The sequence below is a fragment of the Culex pipiens genome, chromosome 3 (genome assembly GCF_016801865.2).
Source record: "Culex pipiens pallens isolate TS chromosome 3, TS_CPP_V2, whole genome shotgun sequence".
NCBI classification, from domain to species: domain Eukaryota; kingdom Metazoa; phylum Arthropoda; class Insecta; order Diptera; family Culicidae; genus Culex; species Culex pipiens.
Genome location: NC_068939.1, coordinates 106,495,420 through 106,510,380, shown reverse-complemented (window position 1 = coordinate 106,510,380; position 14,961 = coordinate 106,495,420). Strand labels below are relative to the sequence as shown.

The 14,961-nt window shown below is 37.7% G+C and overlaps 2 protein-coding genes across 2 annotated transcripts; both read left to right on the top strand.

Annotated features, from left to right (window-relative positions):
- Positions 1-4,192: 4,192 nt before the first annotated feature.
- On the top strand, positions 4,193-8,003 carry LOC120421774 (sulfide:quinone oxidoreductase, mitochondrial). The gene is made up of 6 exons (XM_039585044.2): positions 4,193-4,524; positions 4,631-4,736; positions 6,546-6,971; positions 7,030-7,239; positions 7,303-7,489; positions 7,545-8,003. Exons 1-6 carry the CDS (start codon positions 4,421-4,423, stop codon positions 7,844-7,846), a joined length of 1,335 nt encoding a protein of 444 aa, XP_039440978.1. The 5' UTR covers positions 4,193-4,420; the 3' UTR covers positions 7,847-8,003.
- A 2,272-nt stretch (positions 8,004-10,275) lies between these two features.
- LOC120421781 (seipin) lies at positions 10,276-14,815 on the top strand. Its single transcript, XM_039585054.2, has 4 exons — positions 10,276-10,785; positions 10,841-10,986; positions 11,046-11,387; positions 14,453-14,815. The coding sequence occupies exons 1-4, from the start codon at positions 10,505-10,507 to the stop codon at positions 14,692-14,694; spliced, it is 1,011 nt and encodes a 336-aa protein (XP_039440988.1). The 5' UTR covers positions 10,276-10,504; the 3' UTR covers positions 14,695-14,815.
- The last annotated feature ends 146 nt before the right edge of the window (positions 14,816-14,961 follow it).

The window sequence follows — 14,961 nt, the reverse complement described above, 5'->3', positions numbered from 1 at the left end:
TTCGAGTCTTGGTGTCAAAATGGCGGTGCCTTCCCATTTCACCTAAATAAAAAAAAAATCTTACTGCTAACCAAAGATGGGTGTGTCTTACCAGCACCTATCGAACGATATATGTTTTTTTCTCGATGTTAATGAAGTCTGGCTAGAAACAAAACTTTGGAAAGGGTGACCAGATCTTTAAAAGTAAAGACTCTTCGAGAAATTTCAACATTACCTATCTAATATTAGGTCACATGATAGACCTGGAATAATTTTCATGAAAGTCACTAAGAGCTGGGATCAAAAAGTTTGTAAGTGGTCGATTTTTTTTATGCAAAAATAGCCCGATGGTCAAAATTTGGGGGACCATCCATAAACCACGTGTACACGAGGGGGAGTAAGCAATTGAAAAAAGCTTTTTTTGTATGGACAATTTTCCACGAAGGGAGGGGGAGGGATGGGGTTGAAAATTTCAAAAAAGTGTCCACGTGGCTTATTGATGGCCCCCTATCGCCTTAGGGGTATTAAATCTTTGGCCTGGTATGAAAATCAATAAAAATTTTTTTTGGGTTTTTGGGAGGCTTCTTTTCAAGTTAAAATATAAGCCAAGTATTTTTTTTTAGCCAAATCGGTGCAAATTTTGACTGAAAAAGTGACAATACACCAGAAAAGTAGCAAATTTATCATGATTGTTTTAATTGGAGCCTATTTTGATTTGATTGAAAAATTGATTATGCTGAGACAAAAATGCCAGATTTTTTAACTTTTAGACTAGTAAGATTTTTTTTTTAAATTACCTATATAAAGATGATTTTATATCTCCATATTTCAGTATAAGAAAGGTTAAACAGTGAATCCCCTGATTGAATGGTGAATGACTTGGTAAAATATTTTGAATTTATTATTGCTAAGTGCTTCTAGAGATTTCTTGAAAGGAAAGTCATTTGCATTACTTTTCTTAAAAAATGTGCCACATGCTCTCTCCCCGTGCCCTACTAGGGAAAGCTGTATGCAGAGGGCAACAAGTGACGCACTTCACTCGTCTGAATCCTTTCTCATGCGTCGTCCCATCGACCTCCGCCGGATTTCACACTCGGCAGTGCTTCCTACAGATCTGACCACTTGCATTCCCGCCCATCTTTGTGAATCTAAGGGAAGGGGCTGGCCAAATTGGCTGTGCTATTAATTCAATCGATTGACTTGTTAATTTATCATTACCCTCGTTCTCCTTGTCTGTCAAGTCTTCATGTTGAGTGAATTTATGCGAATTATAATCGCTTTGAAGCAGATCTGGACTTGGGAAAACGATAGAATAAATTTACTCAGTTGGTTTGTAATAGTACAATTATTGATTAAAGAAACCTGCAATTTTGTCCTTATGACAATATAACATTAAGAATAACCAAAATTTGACAAAGAACTGAAAACTACAAAACTCATACCGGGCCTGCTTTTTCCTAGGAATGTCTAAATTGAACAGCTTGCGAACAGCTCCTTTTGCGCCTCGCAGTGTCAGTAATAGCATCCCTGCTGATTTTCAATTGGCTTAAATAAGTCAAAAGGATAAGGCATATTGAATAAACATAGATTGCGTGTACCGAGCCAAGTGTTGAAATTCAGTTGGAAACTAGGGATAGAATTTAGATGCGTTGGATATAAGTGTCCATTTCCTCGAATCCAAAGAATTATGCATACTTTCAGGTGGCATCTGCAGATCATTTCGATCCCGAACTTTGGCCCCGTGAGCATGTCAGCAACAAGTGGTACAAGTGGGTGGAACATAGCAACTGTTTGAAAAATAATATCTTATGCAGAAGGAACCGATGCAAAAAAAGAATCATATCATTGAATAAACAAAAGGAATGCTAGATAGCTGTTTCGCTCTGAGCTCATTAATTTCAAGCAGGTTTTCTGATTGAAATATTAGGAGCACTTTCATTATTGACTATACGTGATTCTCATTACTGTCCTATACGTAATTCTCATTTCAATTATTCATTACCTTGAGATTCAACAGTGAACTTAAATAAATATTCCAAAATTGGCCAAAAATTGTGTTAAAACTGTTTCCTCTACACCAAATTTCAGCTTATTGGTTGAAAATAGGCAGGCATTGCGAAAATATAATATTGATGAAGATATGAACTTTAAAACCATTAAAACCAAGTATCCCTTCCCTTGTATAGTAACAAAAAACAACTTAAATGTGCATAATAGGGTGGCTACGTTTTTCAAAAAGTTCTCGGATCAAATTTTAGTATGGTTCCCCTTGTAGGGCATGCCCATAGGGACTTTCATGCCAAATATCAGCTCATTTGGTTGTAAACTGGCTGCGCGCATCAGGGTTAAAGTTTACATGGGAATTACTATGGGAAATCGGAACTTTTTGTTCAAACGCTCCTACAGGCCTGGGAAAATCACGCACCAACTTCTGGTATGGTCAGGCCTATGGGGAATGGTCTGGAGAACACTTTTCCCGAAGAGAGCATATGAATTCGTTGTTCCTAGACCTGGCGCATCGACAAAACATCCGATGTCTCCGGAATCAACGGTTTTCCTTCAAAAAGCATCAAATTTTCCTTAGCATGCTATGAAAGCTTGATGAACAATGCGACGCCATACGTCAGGCAGCTACCACGTGGTTGAAATATTTGCAAAAAATACAAATTCGCTATGCAAAGATTCTGAATTGGTAAATTATATCAGGATTACTCGAAATGATCATTTTCTAGTAAAAAAAAGGTTTGCAATTAAATATTCCAGCCGTTTCTCACCCACGTGGAAGCTGTCTGACATATGGCGTCGCGGTGTTCATCAAGCTTTCATAGCTTGCTAAGGAAAATTTGATGCTTTTTGAGGGAAAACCGTTGTTTCCGGAGACATCGGATGTTTTGTCGATGCGCCAGGTCTAGGGACAACGAATCCATATGCTCTCTTCGGGAAAAGTGTTCTCCAGACCATTCCCCATAGGCCTGACCATACCAGAAGTTGGCGCGTGATTTTCCCAGGCCTGTAGGAGCGTTTGAACAAAAAGTCAAAATTTCCCGTAGTAATTCCCATGTAAATTTTAACCCTGATGCGCGCAGCCAGTTTACAACCAAATTAGCTGATATTTGGCATGAAAGTCCCTATGGGCATGCCCTACAAGGGGAACCATACTAAAATTTGATCCGAGAACTTTTTGAAAAACGTACCCACCCTAGTGCATAACATAATTATTAACCTTTACTGGTGTTCCGATCAATGAATCCTATAACATTAGTTAAAAATTCAATATTGCAATGGTTAACTAATAGGTTGACAAGAAAAATGGTAAATTTCGAAAATCTTAAGAGAAACCCCCTGGTTCGATTTTTTAGGTAAAATAAGAAACTGTGGCAGTTTTGAGCAGAAACTGTTAAGATTTAAAGATTGAAAGAAGGAAGGAAGTTTGAATAGGAAGTTTTTAGGTACAATGTCAATTTTGCCATTTTATTTTTTTTGGGAAAAACGAGCTTTGAAAAAGAGAAATTGGTCAATATTTTGTTGACATAGCCACGTAGCATAAAGGTAACTATCATAGCTGGTGAATGTCGGGATTCCAATCACAAGCTGGTCCGAATATAGGGAAGGTGACCTATGTAAACATTAACATTAACATGATAACATTAGTCAATTGATAAACGTCATGTGATAAAAAAATAATAGACGAGTAAAAAAAAAATTTGTTTCACAAGGTTAGGAGAAGTCAGAATGTTTCAAGTTTTAAATAAACGTTTTAAATTTACAAAACTTTTCACAAGCCGACCGTATCTCGGGAAGGTTTACAACCACGCGTCCCCACGCTGTAAGAAAATTTCAGAGGAAACACATGGTAATTAGTCGAAGTACTTGCTTTTATGAGCACGACGTTCCTTTCAATTGAATTGATGTCACTGAAAGATGCAAATCATATAATCAAGAAACTTTGAATTTAAAGGTTTAGTTCAATGAATAATAAATAATTAAATGGACGATATAAACTTTGTTAACAAAATGAATTCAGGACAAAACAAACCCCGTATATTCTACTAACAGCAAAGCAGTTAGCAATATTCAAAAGCACACTTCAGCTTAAAAGCTTGCTCACTAAACGACGCCATCTCTGAGCTACAAATACAATCGCTCCGAACTAAAGAACACATTCCAAGTTCAAGGCAATCAAAGATAATGTTGTCATGACATCAGCCATACAGCTACGGACTCACCACTCTTCACGGTTCTCTTCAAGCCGGTCCGGTTTTTTTTATTCGCATGTTGTATTTTGGGCACCGACACCAAAATATAACTTCAAGCGACAATCGTTCAGTGTTTGTGTTGTCTCGGTCGAAGAAGGTCGGAGTAGGTTGTTTTGCTCCGAATAAAAAAAAGGTGTTCCTGTCAGATAAGCTGTGCTGTGTTTTGCAGTCAATATTTTCTAAAAATGAATTCCCTGCGAGTTTGCAACGTTATCAGAAGCAGCCTGTCAAAATCGGACATTTTGGTCCGAGGATTCGCCACGTCCAATGTGGTCAACGAGAATCACAAGTAATGGCATAATTCAACATATTTCACTGCGCAATGTGCAATATCTCTTAGGATCGAATTCCTAATCTACTGCACGGTAACACTTCAAGTAATCCCATTTTTTCAGATGCAAGGTGCTGGTGGTGGGCGGAGGCGCCGGCGGATGTTCCGTAGCGGCCAAGCTTAGCAACAAGCTGGGAGAGGGAAAGGTCATCATTTTGGAACCTGCCGATGTAAGTGTGGGGTTGGTTGATTGAAACCGTTATCAAATTAGCCCTCAGAGAGTAGTCACACCTTTGTATGTGCACTGGTGTCATATAAATAGAAAATTAATAGCCTGATATCATTAGGAGGTACATAAGGCGAAATATGAAGGAACCCATAAAGAATTGGTCAGCTGCCGGATGCATACTGATAAGCTTGACCAATTCTGCGTAACCATTGGCGAACCATTTGTCTGGTAGAAATGAAACAATTTTCAAAATCAGCTTGATCAGCCGTCCAATTTCAACATGTTGATCCACAATTTTTAGCACCTTCTTGCTCGACTGACGCAGAGCATCACGAGGGTGAACGAAAATGCTCTCTAAAAAACACAGAGGATTGATTTGTGCTGAGTCACGATGAGTTGAGCGTAAATATTGCAAAGCAAATGAGAATAAGGTGAACAGAGATGGAACGAAAATGGCCAAAAACATACTGCTGCTGCTTCTGTTGAAGCTCAAACCATATAATTAAAGTAATCCCACGTGATGTACGGACAAAACAGAGCTATTTTTCTGTGAAATAGGTTTGATGCTTGACAGGAAGTCTTTTTTCGAATACTTGATGCGTAGAACCAATGTTTCAAGCTCTAGTTTGACATTTTTGTTACTTTAAATGTATAGCCAAAAATGTTATTTGAAACAGTAATTGTCAAGTTTATTGTAAACAAACTGAACCATTTTCACATGTTGATATTTTGGTGGGTTTTAGAAGGTTAGCCAAATGTGAAATGTCTCATTATAGTGCTAAACAGCTTAATTCGAAAAGGGCATGCAGATTTACTACAATGATTATACGAAAAATGTGTTAAGTTTGCGTAGAATCAACAAGAGGTGCTAGATTTCTTTGAAATTAATTGGTCCACTCTAAGGAAATAGTTTTCATGTAAACAGCTAATTTATTTTACCTCACACGTAGCACAGATCTTTTTTATTTTGGTTATGAAACTGGATGTGTTAGATTTGGTTTTAATAATGTTTAAAATATCATGTTCCTATATAAGAATAAATTAAAATAAAACTGTTAAACAACCACTCCTTATTTGCCAAAGAACTTCTTAAATTCAACATAAATAATTACAAAACTCATTGTAAAGACCTTTATATATCCTATAAGATCCCTGTGCATGAAACAAAATTTTCATGTTACTATTTATTTTGTAAAAAGAGCAAAAAAAGTGTATTTAAACACAATAAAAAAAATCCTTCAAAGTGACAACAATTACCAAATACTACCGTTTTGAAGGTGGAGCAGTGCGTGGCCGAATGGTTACGCTGTCCACTTTGTAAGCGGATGATTCTGGGTTCGATTCCCATCTGCTCCAACCTTCCATCGGATGAGGAAGTAAAATGTCGGTCCCGGCCTTGGTTGTTAGGCCGTCCAGGTGTAGGAGTCGTCTCCATGCCATAAGTACAAACAACACACCAAATCAAGCCTACTCCGGTGGAATCGCTTTATTTTATTTTAAACGTTCATAAATTCATAATATTTTAACAATATATCATTAAAATAAGTTATTCACATTCAACCAGTTTTTAAAAAATATTCATGAAATCTATTTCGTTTTTCAAAAGTATACAAAACAAAAATTGAAAATCTATAAGAATTATTATAACTGTTTGCAATTTTACAATGTTCAAATAATGCAAAAAGTAGCAATGTAAACGCTGCCTTAACAAAACAAATTTACTGCAAATATTTATCGATTCAAAAATATAAAGATTTATTAAATCAAACAAAGCAAAACTATATTTCATCTTTCGTCTCTCCGAATCTAGAAACACTATTATCAGCCAATGTTTACCCTTATCGGAGGAGGCATAAAGACGCTCAACGATAGCTATCGACCGATGGCAAAAGTGCTTCCAGCCCTTGCCAAATGGCTCAAGGATTCGGCGGTGAAATTCGAGCCCGAAAACAACGCCGTTTACACTGCGAATGGGGACAAGATTGAGTACGACTTTTTGTTGGTTGCCGTCGGTCTCCAGCTTAACTATGACAAAATTCCTGGCCTCGTAGAGGCTCTATCGATTCCCAAGGGTAAAGTGTGCTCCAACTACTCCCCGAAGTATGTCGACCGAACCTTCGAAGCACTAAAGGCGTTCAAATCCGGAAACGCCATCTTCACTTACCCCAACAGCCCCGTGAAATGTCCGGGAGCGCCTCAGAAGATTCTCTACATTGCTGAGCATTACTTGAGAAATGTAAGTTAAGTTAGGCAAATGTTCTGTGTTCTTTTCTCATAACTTATTTATATTTTAGTCTAAAAAACGACAAAACGCTAACGTCACCTACAACTCGTCACTTCCCGTGATATTCGGTGTCAAGCATTACGCCGATCAGCTGTGGAAAATTGTGGAAAAGCGTAACATCAATGTAAATCTGCGTACAAACCTGATCGAAGTTTTACCCGAGAAGAACCAGGCAGTATTTCAAAACTTGGACAAACCGGAAGAGAAGTTCACAACTGATGTGAGTGTTTCTGCCAGCTTTGTTAACTAAAAAGAAATTAATTCAATGTTAATCTTCCATCAGTACGAGTTTCTGCACGTGACACCTCCCATGAGTGCGCCGGACGCTTTGTCCGCTTGCAAAGATCTGGTCACCGATACGGGATTCGTCAATGTGGACAAGGATACTCTGCAGCACCTCAACTACAGCAACGTGTTTGCTATCGGTGATTGCTCCGCATCTCCAAACTCTAAAACTGCTGCTTCTGTTGGTATGTTTGCTTAAATCCATGCTTAAAACCGTCGACTAACAATCGCCTCTTGCAGCCGCACAATCCAAGGTTGTGTACAAAAACATGATTGCGGTGATGAATGGCGTACGGCCAGGGCAGGTCTTTGACGGCTATGCGTCCTGTCCGCTGGTGACCGGTTACAACACGTGCATCCTTGCCGAGTTCGACTACAGTTTAACCCCGCTTGAGACATTCCCGATCGATCAGAGCAAGGAGCGCATTTCGATGTTCTACATGAAGAAGGACATTATGCCTCCACTATACTGGCACCTGCTGTTGAATGGATTGTGGAACGGACCAGGATTCGCCCGGAAACTGATGCATTTTAAGCTGTAATAGAACGTTTCTTATTGTTATAATTAAAAGATTTGTTAAAATCATTTATTGTTGAAAAAGGCGAATCCTGTACATATCAACAAACTTGAGTTATTGTACGCCACGACTTTCACTGGAAGTATGAAATATAAATGCGGTGCGTTATGATTCACAGAGATACATGATAATAACGTCTTTCAACAATAAACACATTACCAATTCCACTTCAAAACAACTACGTTGACGTTATTGTGATTTGGCGTTTATCATTATTCCTTAGCCTAAAATGTCAGAAAAAAAAACCATTGAACCATTGAAATACTAAGTAATTTCGTCTGTTGTCTATCTTGTGGCAACTACCATTCAGTACATTCCGAGAAAATCGATATTTAAGAGCGAGTGCACGAGCAAAGCATACCCATCTCGCATCGACCTCAGCAATCTGCCTGAAATTTTCAGGGGTTGTTTGTACATATAAAACTAGCATCTGGCCAAAATATTAGCACTCTAGGTCAACGGGAAGTGGGGCAAATCGGGAACACAAAGTTTGAAGGTTCAAAAACGTCAAAAATCTTAAAAAGGCTATAACGTAGGCAAAATTCAATTAAATTTCAAAATACAAAATGCATCTGAAAGGGCATAAAAATGCAACAAAATGCAGGAAGAAGCATCCCAATTGGTTAAATCTAAAGGGAGTAATTGGCATTTTAGTGAAAAAATAGCATAATTTTAAAACTCAAATAAAAACGTTACTAAATCCACCATTAGGTGGTTGGTGCCTTCCTCACATTTTGAGTGTAATGCTAGGTAATATCTGAGATCCGGCCTCCACAAAGTTCATAAATAACACTTAAGTGCTAACTTTTGATACTGAACTCGTTGGAAAGGTCTTTTGATTACCTATCCAACGACAGGTCGCATGATAGATCCGGACAACGTTTTCATCGAAATATCTGAGATCCGGCCTCCAAAAAGTTCATAAATAACACTTAAGTGCTTATAACTTTTGATAGGAATGTCAGATCTTCAATCTTTTGAACTCGTTCGAAAGGTCTTCAGAATACCTTTCTAAAAATGTGTAACATGACGAGGTTTTTTTTTTACAAAAACAACCCTTTTTACAATCTTCCGGACTTTAGTTAAATTCGTTTTTTTAGCATAACTTTTTAAGTACTTAACTAAACTTTATCATTTTCAATAGCGACTTATGGGACCCCAAGACGGATCAAATGAGACCAAAACGGTCCAAATCAGGTCAGCCAGTGCCGAGATAACCCAGTGCAATTTTTTTGATCAATATCCCACCACACACTCAGAAATTTGATTCTGAGTCGATATGTATACATGAAGGTGGGTCTAGGAGGTCAAATTAAGAATTTCGTTTTTCGAGTGATTTTATAGCCTTTCCTTAGTAAGGTGAGGAAGGCAAAAATTGTTCCATCCAGATATCAACTCGGTTCTACCTGCAGCTTGTAGGGGACATCTGGGACTGCCATCTGAGACTAAGAACGCTTTGGGTAAGGCAGTTTAACATATTAAATAGACACATTTACTTTTAGTGAATTTTTTGTTGGTAAATTTTTGCTCGGGGGACCCCTTAGATCCCATTTTATGGTGGTAATTTTATCATATTTGTGTTCCTTAGACAATTTTACAATAGAAACATACACAAAAATGTTTATTTTCATCCATTTTAACCCTTTAAAAAATGAAAGTTAACAACATATAAAAAAAAGTCTATGTAGCAATCCAAGCACTTCTTCAGATCAAATCCTGGAGTGGAAGGTTCCTTGGAGTAAAGAGAGGTTCGGGTGCTCTCCCCATTCAAGCCTTCAAGCTCCTAGGTTCGTGCAGAAATATGCAAAAGAGACCACAAAATACCTGTGGGTTGTTCAGGGTGATTGTTTTTTAAGGTCCCCAAAAGTGCATGCTTCCGCTTAAAATAAGCATGCGCAGAAATTTTGTTGGTAGGAGTAATCGATGAGGAAGGCAAAATTTGAGTCAACTTAAAAATTAAATTCATATGTTTTGCTCGAACTCAGCAAACCTACAAGAAGATATTAAAAAGCTTGCAAATTTGTTCTCTTCAAGATCGGCCAAGCCAAACATCAAATCATAAGCAGTTTCTTTTCGAAAAGATAATTAACATTCCGCAAAACAGCTACCCATGCGTTACTACGTTCACATTGTTCTAAGCTCTTCTGCTCGCGTACCACATCGACCTTTGACTCAAAAACTGGTGATTGAATTCACCAACAAAACGTCACCACTGGTCTGCTCGCAATGCCAAACTGATTTCAAGATAAGCTTTTTTGTTGTTGCAAAATCAAGTTTCATCGACGGCACAATGTAATTTCATGTGCATTTGGTTCAATCGATTATACTGATAAGGTATTAAATAATTTTCCCACATCTGAAACCCGTGCGCTTATCGCCACATGGCCTAAGCCTCAGTATGCCAGCAACCTTCATACGTAACTGATGTGAATGCGGTCCCGAGTTCTGACTGCTTGGCACGTCGCTTGCCGGACGGCTCCGTGTTGATCAACTGTGACGCGTTCAGTGAGCATTGTGTGTGCGTGAAAGGTTCCTGCAACTGTGCTCGCAACAAAACAAACCAAGTGATACATCGCAGTGCCTTGAAGAATCAGTAGTTCAAGTACACAAAAATCCATCGTAATGCAGCTGGGAGCTCTACTGTTGACGCTTTTGGATCCGTTCAAAATAATCCGAAACTATCTGCTGAAACCTCTAGCCGTTACCGGAGTGGTACTGGCCGAAGAGTACAAACGAAAAACCGACGCCGGTGTACAATCGACGAAAAACATCATCCTCCGACTGATTGTTGCAGTTCTCGTCGGGTTCTCCATTCTCTGGGCATCGATATTTATGTATGCTTACTTCTACTACTCATACATGCCGACGGTGTCGCACGTGAAGAATGTGTATCTCAACTACAGGTTTGTTTCGATTATCTGTATTTGGTGATTTTAATTGCTTATAACAACATTTTAGAGACTGTCAATCTGAAAAAGAATGCTACCAATACCCAACTGATACGGTCATATTAACTCAAAAGCAGCAGATATTGATGGTTGGTCAACCTTATCGGATAACACTCAACTTGGAAATGCCAGAATCAGAAAAGAATGGTCAAACAGGTAAGTCAAAATATCTGCATTAGTTTGTCTGTCCATAAAGCTAAAACTCACTTTTCAAGGCATGTTCACCGTTTGTGCCGTGATGCACGATCACGCCAGTGAACACTCGACAAAATCCTGTCGGCTTTCGATGCTCCACTACCGGTCCGATTTGCTCAAAATGATTCGCACTGTTGTGCTGGCTCCACTATTTATTTTTGGCTACCAGGAAGAGAAGCAGTCCGTTTCAGTTGACTTGTTCACACATTTTGAGGACAGCCAGGCTCATCCGGTAACCAGCGTGGAAATCACAATCCTCTCCAGGGACATCCAGTTCTACACCGCCCAGCTGCACATATCGGCCAATTTCTCTGGATTGCGATACCTAATGTTCAACTGGCCAATCCTGTCCGCCGTCATTGGTAAGACGTCGATTAATATTATGTATTTTGTTTTAATTTTGCATAAACCTTGTGTTGGCTATTGCCAATAGTTTGTAACACAAGTTTGTTTTTTGTGGACATTCAGGGCTTTTCCTGGTAGGGGCACTGTTCAGAATTTCAAGTATTTATATTTCCTAAACTTTTTCGTTGGGAGCAGATGGGAATCGAACCCAGGATTAATCGCTTGTAAAGCGAAAACCGTAACTAGTCAGCTACGGTCACTCCCTGGCTTTTTCCGGTGGGGACACTGAGCCTAAATCCCAAATGAGCTCCAGTTGGCTTACAATTTTAATGTCTATCTGAACTTGCACAAGGATCAAGATGCCAGTAGGGTAGAGTAGTCATCAATGAGACACGGGGAACAATGATAAAATGGCTCTCACAAGACGTAGTTTCAATCAATCAGGCTCATATTTGGGGGAAAGGTGTGTCTACTAGATACACGTCTGCCATAATTGTGGCTTTGGTTATGGATGCTCCCTTGTAAAGTTATTCATACATGTTTGATTCTGGGGTGTAAAAGTAAATTATGACTTAAAATTACATTTTCGCTCATAGGCTGCCATTATCACAAAAATTAATATTTCTCCAAATTTCTTTCATCATTTTACAGGGCATGAGTTGGGCTACAATGTCCTTTTATTGGGTTTGACCAAAATTTAGAATATACCCAGAATCCAGGGCTGTCTCATTGTTCCCCACTCTTTTCTACCCATGGGTAACAATGAGACACTTTGATTTTTCTTCATTAAACTTTTCAAAATCTGTGGAAATCTTTCAAAACATGAATTGGAAGTGATTTTTGGCATATTTATTGAGTTTGAACTTCATTTAACCAAAAATGTAAAGATATTGATAAAATATATGGATTTTACAAAATTTAAATACTTTTTAGTATAACTTTTGTAAATTGAAGTTTCATGTTGACAAAATTGCTTGAAAATATTCAAAGCAAGTCACCTGCAATGGAACAATATAAAAGCATGATGTTTTACTAGAAAAGTATTGATTTTTGTAGAGTGTCTCATTGTTCCCCAGCTGTCTCATTGTTCCTGCCAAGTGCGTCTACAATGAGACAGTTGAATAACTCTGACTGTAGACGTCAGATCGATCTCATATTTTGGTCAATGTTAGAACAAACTAAAAGAAAGAAAATACAACAAAAATCGTTGAATTTTGAAAACCAAAAGTGTCTCATTGATGACTACCCTACCCTAATGTTTAAAATTAACATATTATTGGTCAATGTGAAAAAAACATGAAAAATCGACATTTGACATCATATTTAAAATTCAAAACCTGAGCGCTAGCTCTGTCACATACAGTCAAGCTCATATCCGTGATTTAGGATCAGATCGCTAACCGGAATAAACCCCTGAATGCCCACATAGCAGTAATTTTTGTTACAACCTAATAACCAAAGAAACAGTAGGATAGAGTAGTTATCAATGAGACACGGGGAACAATGATAAAATGGCTCTCCCAAATCTTAGTTTCAACCAATCAGGTTCATATTTGCAGGAAAGGTGTGTCTACTGGAAACCCTTCTGCCATAAGAGTTGCTTCGAAAATGGACGCTCCCTTGCAAAGTTATTCATACATGTTTGTTTCTAGGTTGTAAAAGTAATGTCCAAAAATTAAATTTTCGCTTAAATGCTGCACCAAAACTGATATTTTTTCAAATTTCTCTCGTCTTTTCGTAAAGCATGACTTTAACTACAATATCCTTTCATTAGATTTTACCAAATTTGAGAATACATCCAGAATCCACAGCGGAACGGAGAACGGAGGGGGGGGGGGGGGGTTGAGATTTCCAAAAAAGTGTCCACATGGTTTGTGGATGGTCCCGTTGTTTGATGAATTCTAACATCAACTTTCATTACAAGTTTGTTTGAACGCTGTAGTTAATGTCAAAACAATTAAATTAAATTAAATTATAAGATTACCCAAAATGCGAAACATTTCACGTGACATATTTCATAGGCGTCCGAAGCACCGGGAAGGCAAAGCAGAAATTTATGGTTTTGATTTCCTTGAATTCTAGCAAATTTTTATATAAAATATCGATTATTTTGATGTTAACAGCTTATTTGAGACCTAAAGAATGCCATTCACTAACATTTCAGTACAAATTTGTGCAATTCATTAGCAAGATCGAGTGTCCGGAATTCGAAGCAAAAGTGTCCGGATTTCGAATCAGCTTTTATCAGTGTCCGGGATTCGAAGCACAACAAGTCATTTTAATTTTCAAATTCTGATGAAAAATTGCTATAAAAGACATATTTTGCATGCATTCTCTTAAAACTGACTGTTAATACTACATTCTGATGATATTTCTTCATTTCCAACTTATTACATGATTTTTTGTCAGCTGTAACGAAAATGATATGCTACTAATCAAATACTTTTTAGTATAACTTTAGTCAATTGAAGTTTTAAGATGGAAAAAAAGCCTTTAAACGTCCAAGACAAGTAACCTGCAATGGTACATTACAAAAACGTAAAGTTTTGTTAGAATCATATTGATTTTTGTAGAGCGCCTCATTGTTCCCCACCAGTCTTATTGTTCCTGCCAAGTGTGTTTACAATAAGACAGTTGAATGACTCTGGCTGTAGAGGTCGGATCGATCTCATATTTTGGCCAATGTTAGAAGTATTTTTAAAATAGAAAAAAATGCAGCAAAAAGCTTATTATAAAATGCTTATGAAAAAATTACAAAAATCATTGAAAGTTGAAAACCAAAAGTGTCTCGTTGATGCCTACTCTACCCTATTGTATTACTCATTGAGCAATGAAAATAATGATCGACCATATATTATCAAGCTAAAAATTTATCAAAACAATCATGATTCTCAATTTTCGTCAACATTAATGGTTCTTCAATGATTTATTATCTTATCTTGTCTGTTTTTCTTCTTTTTAATTTATTTTTTTCTCAAAGGTTTTTTATAAGTTTCCAAGATACTGCATTTTTTAATATGTTTTTTTACCGGTTCATTGACGAATTTCGAAATTGTAATTAAATTATTCTTTCTCATTCCAGGTATTGCAACCAACTTGTTTTTCATTCTAATCGTGTGCCTTCTAAGCTGGTACCACTGGGACGACGCAGAGTGGATTGGTGAGATTAAGGATCGGTACCAGCAAATTGTGAAAACACCACAAAGGCAACCGCCAAGCCAGCTGCCGCCGTCGGAGCAGAAATTGATAACGGATGACACTGTGAAAGATGAGGATGTTGAGGATATTTCTAGCTTTAAAGATGATTTGGGATTGACAAGCTAAGGTAGAGCATGCGATGTTAATGAAATGTTTTACGGGCGTGTTGATTGAAGACTTACTATTTTGTTCTGTATTGAAGTAGATATTAAACTGTTTAATAAAAAGGCTATTTTGTGACTGTTAATCAATGCTTCTACTTGATATCAACAAAAACCTCAACATAAATGTGCAAAAACCAGTTTGGTACATGCCACGAGTCAATCGAACTTGCATGCAAGTTGAGATCATAGTTCTACCTACCTGAAATATTTCAAGGCACATAACACCGAC

Excerpts from the sequence above, each read along its gene's own strand:
- LOC120421774 (XM_039585044.2), top strand. The coding sequence starts at position 4,421 with ATGAATTCCCTGCGAGTTTGCAACGTTATCAGAAGCAGCCTGTCAAAA. Across the intron at positions 6,972-7,029 it reads CTGAGCATTACTTGAGAAAT|TCTAAAAAACGACAAAACGC; the intron begins GTAAGTTAAGTT and ends TTTATATTTTAG. Across the intron at positions 7,240-7,302 it reads AAGAGAAGTTCACAACTGAT|TACGAGTTTCTGCACGTGAC; the intron begins GTGAGTGTTTCT and ends ATCTTCCATCAG.
- LOC120421781 (XM_039585054.2), top strand. The coding sequence starts at position 10,505 with ATGCAGCTGGGAGCTCTACTGTTGACGCTTTTGGATCCGTTCAAAATA. Across the intron at positions 10,786-10,840 it reads AATGTGTATCTCAACTACAG|AGACTGTCAATCTGAAAAAG; the intron begins GTTTGTTTCGAT and ends ACAACATTTTAG. Across the intron at positions 10,987-11,045 it reads AGAAAAGAATGGTCAAACAG|GCATGTTCACCGTTTGTGCC; the intron begins GTAAGTCAAAAT and ends TCACTTTTCAAG.